This window comes from Vigna unguiculata, chromosome 7 (genome assembly GCF_004118075.2).
Source record: "Vigna unguiculata cultivar IT97K-499-35 chromosome 7, ASM411807v1, whole genome shotgun sequence".
NCBI classification, from domain to species: domain Eukaryota; kingdom Viridiplantae; phylum Streptophyta; class Magnoliopsida; order Fabales; family Fabaceae; genus Vigna; species Vigna unguiculata.
Window position 1 is genome coordinate 11043446 of NC_040285.1, and position 7190 is coordinate 11050635.

Here is a 7190-nt window from a genome sequence, read left to right on the forward strand (position 1 = left end):
AAGATAATTAGATTGGGTCAATAAGCAACAACTTATTCAAAAGTATCTACCTGTTTCTCTGATAGTATAAATTGATTATCCTCTTGTTAAACAAACTACCCTACTCCCCAAACAAATTTCTCAAAAGCTAAATTGTGAAGTGGAATTAGGATTTTCTTTTTTTTTTTTTTTTGTCTTTGTCTTTGCAGAGTGACTCTCATGGATTCAGGTTATGATTTAATCTTTTTTGAATATGAAGAAACGATCTAAGTACTATAATGTTGTTTATATGTAATGTTACATCTTCCATCAGGTGGTGGTGATGAAGACTGGGAATGGAATGAAACGGAGCGATATGAAAGCCAGTACAATGAGAAATTTGAAAATGCTGCGCATAGTTTGAGTAAAGAGACTGAACCCTCTTCTCAATTAGCTTTGCTAATTGAACTTTGTGGAGTTCTGCCATTTTGCTCAGAGGATACAGTCTTTCACAGTTTAGACTTGTTATCTCCAGTCCTCGTAGAGCATGCAAAGAATGAGAGCAACCCAGATATAATGCTTTTTTCCTTAAGGGCCATTACCTTTGTATGTGATTTGCATCCCCCAGCAGCTCAATTTTTTCTTCAACATGATTTTGTTCCTACATTGTGTCAAAGGTTATTCGCCATTGAGTATGTAGATGTTGCTGAACAGGTAATCGTTGCTTATTTTTTTTCTATTGAATCAACATTATGTATGATTTATGGTTTGTAGAAGAAAGGATATAACTTGTTGATGTTGATCTTATGAAGTGTCTCAAAGTTTTGGAAAAAATATCTCGAAAGCAACCACTTGTTTGCTTAAAGGCTGGAGCAGTTATGGCCGTTCTCACCCACATTGACTTCTTCTCAACAGACGTGAAGGTAACGCTTTAATATAATTTTAAAGTTTTATGAGTGAATTTGTTTTTTATTGTTTTATGTATTCTTCTCCCTTCATCAGAGAGTGGCTCTTTCTACTATGGTGAACTTATGCAAGAAGCTTACTTCTGAAAGTCTTTCATCTTTCATGGAGGCTGCCCCTATATTGTGCAATCTTTTGGGGTATGAGGATCATCAGGTACCAGTGAATGGATTTAAGATGATTGTAATTTAGATTTTTTTTTTTTTTTCATTATGCTGTGGTTTCATCTTTCCTTTTGTAACGTCTACCAACGTGTACATGTGCTTCTGCAGCTTGTCGAGAATGCTTGTAACTGTTTGATAAAAATTGTGGATAGTGTTTATCAGTCCTCAGAATTGTTGGATGAGCTTTGTAAACACGGATTGATTCAGCATGTTACACTTCTTTTAAGTTCAAACGGTCAAACAACCCTATCTGAACCGACTTACTATGTAAGCAATTTTTTTTTATCTATAATTCATATTCTAAACTGTCTTATGAAATTTTTATTTGATGTAAATGTATTATTTTGTTTGCCAGGGATTGATAGGACTACTTGTCAAACTTTCATCTGGATCATTTGTAGCCTTCAGAAAATTATATGAACTCAATATAAGCAGCACATTGAGAGATATATTATCTACGTTTGAGCTCACAAATGGAGTATCAATGTCGCAACAGATGGGTGGAAACTGTTGTTGGGTATGCAGCTTAGATTTAATATTGTTGTCTCCTGGTGTGCAGCAGCATTGTTTGATTAACATTCTATTTTCTCTTCATTCAATTACCTGAGATATGAGTTAAACTTACTAATCTAGTTGCATCTGTTGAAATCTGTTCTTTATATTTATTTAGTAGTGTCATTCAGAAAAGGCATGGAGGGAGGGTTTTTGCTTTTAATGGAATTAAGGATGTGTGATTAGAGAAATTATATTGTTTTCTGATGTGCTAGGTATATGAAGTGCTCAAACTGCTAAATGAGCTTCTCCCTGACCGGACTAAAGATCAAAATGATCAACTGGTTGTAGATAAAGAATCATTCCTAGATAATCACTCGGATCTCCTGCAAAGGCTTGGAATCGATGTGTTTCCCATGTTAATCAAGGTTGGCATATTTTCTTGTAATTTGCTAGATGCTCTTTCATTTCTATGTAACATTTCAATACTTATTTCCATCCTTTTACAGATGTTCAATTGTAGTGCGAGTTTATATGTTTGGCACGGATGTTTATCTGTTATGTACAAGATAGTTCGTTTGAGCAAATCTGGGATGCATGATGAATTGCTCAAAAATGTCAATATAGCAAGGTGAAACAGACCTTTTCATATTTAGTTTTGCATTATCATGTTAATTTTTTGAAAACATATTAGTGCTCACTTTATCTGGTTAACATGACAGTTTTTTGGCTGGAGTATTCACTCAAAAGGATCAGCACATGTTAATGTTAGCGTTACAAATTGCTGAGATAATCATTCAAAAATTTTCAGATGATTTCTTAATGTTGTTTCTAAAGGAAGGTGTCTATTTTGCCATTGATTCACTACTAAAACCAGAAAAAAGAACTACAAAGTTGATGTACCCGGTGAATTGTGGCATTCAACCGGACTTTAGTCAAAAATCTTCCTCAAGACAGGCCATCAAATGCTTATGTTATGCATTTTCAAGTGGCCAATCTTCTACGTCATCAGAAGTCAGAAAATGCAAGCTTGACGAATACTCTGCTTTTGATCTTGCAGAGCACATAAAGACAACTTACTTCGTTCGGGAATTATTTCATTCTCAGACTGATGCTTTACAGAATCTCACAGCACTATCTAATGACTTGTTAAGCATGTCTACGGATAATTGTGCTCTTTCTGTGCATGAGGAGAAGACCAAGAGTATATTGTATCAAATTATGGGCAAGATTACTGGAAAGGAACAAGTTTCTACTTTTGAATTTATTGAAAGTGGAGTCCTGAAATCACTTGCTGATTATTTATCTCAGGGTCGGTACATGAGGAACAACAATATGGGAATACATGATGTTTGCAAAGATAATGCAGTCATAGAGAAACGGTTTGAGACTTTGGCTAGTGTGTGCTTGTTTGCCTCTCAGCCTTTCTCCTGTGAAAAAACTCTTTCTCTGTTAATAAGGAACTTGCACACTGCACTGAGTTCATTGGAAACTTTCCCTGTTATTCCGAGCACTGGACTTAAAATGAGAGGTTCATATGTCACTGTTCCTAAAGGGCGTCCCGTTCCTTACCCTAGTCTGTACGTAAATTTTGTCAAGGCTGAGGGAGAGAAATTCCGGAATGATTATTTTAGTGGTGTTGGGATTATTTATACTGTTGACCCTTTTTCTTCTCTGCAATCAATTGAAGGATTTTTATGGCCAAAGCTCAGTTCAGAAAGCATAGGATATGATGGATCATCATCCATCCTTGCACCCGAAAGTCCTCCTCCTCAATCACCGTTAAGTTCAAGTACAGTCCCGGTTGAAATTCCTACTGACATGATGACGGATCCTCCTGAAACACAGGTAATATTTGTAACTATGTTTTTGCTGCATATTTCTTGTTATTTGTATGAAACAGGCTTTTCACTACTCTGCATAATTTTGTTCTTGGCTTTTACGGTTGACCTATTTTCTAAAATTATCATTTTACATCTTTTAACTTTTTATTCGGTCAAGATTATTTGTTTTCGTATAATTTTCTATTACTTTGTTGTGATATTAATACTTCCATTCCTGGTTGTGAAATTAATACTTCCATTTTTGGTATTCTTTTATTATACTTGCAGTTGTGTTGTCACTATTGTATCTCATTTGAAAAAATATATTTTACTAATTTTATTAATTTATATGTTATATATTGATAAAAAATATAGTATGCACTTTGGAATGTATGCATTTTAACATTTTTGGTGTTCTTTCTATCAGGATTATGCTGAGGAACTGCAGATGAATGTAGGATCAAGCCCAGAACAAGAAAACTGTGATTCTGCAACTTGTAGCAATGAAGCTACTCAAAAGCTTGTCTTTTACTATGAAGGACAACGTATGGATCATAAATCCACTCTATATCAGGAAATTCTACGCCATGCATTAGGACAAAATGATCCTCTTTCTAGCATAAAACTATGGAGTAAATCTCATAAAATAACATTTAGAAGGGCTGTAGAAAATGAGGACATAATACCTCCGCAATGTCACTCTTCGCCTCAGGATTCCTCTGATGATAAAGTTTTAGCATACTACGAGCGTACTCCTTTTTTCTCAGATTTGCTCTCTGATGAACTTGTTCCTGATCTGGAGAAGCCAAGCCCAACTTACGATATTTTATTTCTTCTTAAAAGCTTAGAAAACATGAACAGAATTATACTTCACCTTATGTCTCGTGAAAGAATTTATGCTTTTGCCAAAGGGAAAGTTGGAGACCTGGATAGCCTAAAAATAAAAGTTCCTTGTATTCCACAAAATGAGTTTGTAAGCACTAAGCTGACTGAGAAGCTAGAGCAGCAGATGAGGGACCCTTTGACGGTTTCCATTGGTGCTATGCCATCGTGGTGCAATCAATTAATGGCTTCATGTCCTTTCTTATTTGGTTTTGAGACAAGATGCAAGTACTTCAAATTGGAAGCACTTAATCAGTCACAAGCTCAACCTGGCTGGTCTCACAACAGATCAGGATCAACGAGTGATATGCGAGTGAGCCAAGGTGAATTACCCAGAAAGAGATTTTCAGTTCATCGCAACCGGATTTTGAAATCTGCTGCAAAAATGATGGAGCTGCATGCTAATAATAAATCTGTTCTTGTGGTGGATTATTATGGAGAAGTTGGAAGTGGTCTTGGACCAACTTTGGAATTTTATACCTTGGCGTGTCATGAGTTCCAGAAACCTGGCTTGGGCATGTGGAGAGAAGAGGGAAACTTGCAGGGTGAGGAAACGAGAATTCGTTCTTTTCATGGTCTCTTTCCACGGCCATGGTTGCGAGATACATCTGGAGGCATACACTTCTCTGAAGTAGAAAAGAAATTTTTCCTTCTTGGCCAAGTTGTTGGTAAAGCACTTCATGATGGAAGGATCTTAGATTTCCACTTTTCTAACGCTTTTTATAAACTTATTCTTGGAAAGGTAATCAATTGATATGTCCACAACCCTTTAACATTGTTCAAAATTTATAATGGTGACTGAATTTCTCTGTTTGCTACCATGTCTGTTTAGGAACTCTCTCTATACGACATACGATCATTTGATCCTGAGCTCTATGTGGTGCTGCAAGAGTTTCAGGCGCTAGTTTTGAGGAAAAAATATATGGGATCTATCAATGAAGGGAATTCTGATAGATTAAGCTTTCGAGATCAGAGGTTTGAAGATCTTTGTCTAGATTTCACTCTTCCTGGGTACCCTGATATTGTTCTCGCTTCAGGGACCGATCATTCAATGGTAAGTCATCGCTCGTTGTTTTTGTCATTCAATTTTCATTTTAATCACCCTTTCAATGGCTGAATATAAACTTTACATGTTCATCCTTTTTTGTAGGTAAATATCAGAAACCTAGAGGATTATGTTTCACTAATCGTCGATGCAACTGTGAAGTCTGGAATCTCAAGACAAGTGAAAGCTTTTGAATCTGGATTTAACCAGGTCTCTTACTTTGTCTTAATAATTCTACTATAGTTTGATCATGTTCAGATGCCTATTTAAGTTATTCAGAAAGTGGATGAAGGCTTTTAATATTTACAATAACGCTAATGAATTTCTTCTGTATTTTCACTGTGATTCTGATTTTTTTACTCGTTTTCTATTTAAGGTTTTTTCCATTGAACATATTCGGATCTTCAATGAAGAAGAACTTGAGCGCATGTTTTGTGGAGAGTCTGACTCTTGGGCTGTAAGTACAGTTTCATTCATTAAACTGTTTTTGTAAATATGTCCTTCTCTTCCCAACAAAAGAGAAGAATAACAACTAATAATACCATTGGCTTGTTAAAACAGATCAACGACCTTGAACAACACATTATATTTCATCATGGGTACACTGCTAGCAGTCCTCCCATTGTTAATGTAAGCATTCACGTACATTTACATACTTTTGATCACACTTTCACTAAACATGTTTAGTTTCTTTAACCTGAATCTCATAAATTTATTATCCATGGACTCAGTTTTTGGAGATTCTCCGAGAGTTTGATCATGAACAGAAACGAGCATTTCTCCAGTTTGTGACTGGGGCACCTCGACTTCCACCAGGAGGGTTGGCATCTCTCACTCCGATGTTAACTATTGTCCGAAAGGTTCATAGATTGCACATTTTATATTTTCAGAGTAGCTTTTCATATTTGGTAATAACATGTTTTTTGTGTTGTCTATCTACTAATAATGTTCTTGTTTTTAACAGCATTGTGACCATGCAGACACAGACCTACCAAGTGTCATGACTTGTGTTAATTATCTGAAGCTACCTCCTTATTCATCAAAAGTAACTATCACTCACTGGTTTATACTATTTTAATTTTAGAAACTGGTTTCTTTTGAGCCTAATTTAATTATTCTTCGGCACTGTGTTGAATTTCAGGAAATAATGAAAGAGAAGTTGTTATGTGCCATTACAGAGGGTCAAGGATCTTTCTATCTTTCGTGATTCCACTCTCTTCACTGGTCGGTTTTTGAGTTATGAACATGCAGTTATAGGGTAATGGTGATAGTGAGTTTCTGCAGAAGTTTGAAATGAATAAACTGTTTTCACTGACTACAATTCTTGGTGGGAGTATAGCATGCTGGTTTGGTTTTACACTTGATGGATTAGTATCAATTTGTACAGTAATTTGCTTAATTTTTGCTGAGGGCACTAATTCAAGGGTTATTTGCTTAATTTCGATGTACAGTTTTTGTATATATATACACGAACCTTAATATTTATATTTATATATATGAACCTTGATCATTTATATTAAGCCACTTTGAATGTTAAGTTATTAATCATTAGGGTAACGATTGTCTCCACTCAAAATCTCCTTCTCACCCATCATCATCCAAACACAACCCAAAAAATGAAAGGAAAAGATTTATTTTCTTAACATTAACCATTTTAATCAAACCATAAATAACTATTTCGTTCAAACTCGTACACAGTGAATTGATTATCACCTACCACTTTGTAAAATATAAAGTTTCCAGCAGCTACCTCAGTAATAAATAGGAAATATCTAAAGCAAACAGAAAAAAATAAAATTATATATATATATATATATATATATATATATATATATAAATATAAAGTATTCAATTTGGTTTGGC

At 35.1% G+C, this 7190-nt stretch overlaps 1 protein-coding gene across 1 annotated transcript; it reads left to right on the forward strand.

Annotated features, from left to right (window-relative positions):
• Nucleotides 1-955: 955 nt before the first annotated feature.
• LOC114190912 (E3 ubiquitin-protein ligase UPL4-like) lies at nt 956-6818 on the forward strand. The gene is made up of 14 exons (XM_028079990.1): nt 956-1077; nt 1194-1352; nt 1441-1602; nt 1853-2005; nt 2087-2208; nt 2300-3425; nt 3828-5024; nt 5115-5336; nt 5433-5537; nt 5704-5784; nt 5889-5957; nt 6059-6187; nt 6292-6372; nt 6469-6818. Exons 1-14 carry the CDS (start codon nt 979-981, stop codon nt 6532-6534), a joined length of 3771 nt encoding a protein of 1256 aa, XP_027935791.1. The 5' UTR covers nt 956-978; the 3' UTR covers nt 6535-6818.
• The last annotated feature ends 372 nt before the right edge of the window (nt 6819-7190 follow it).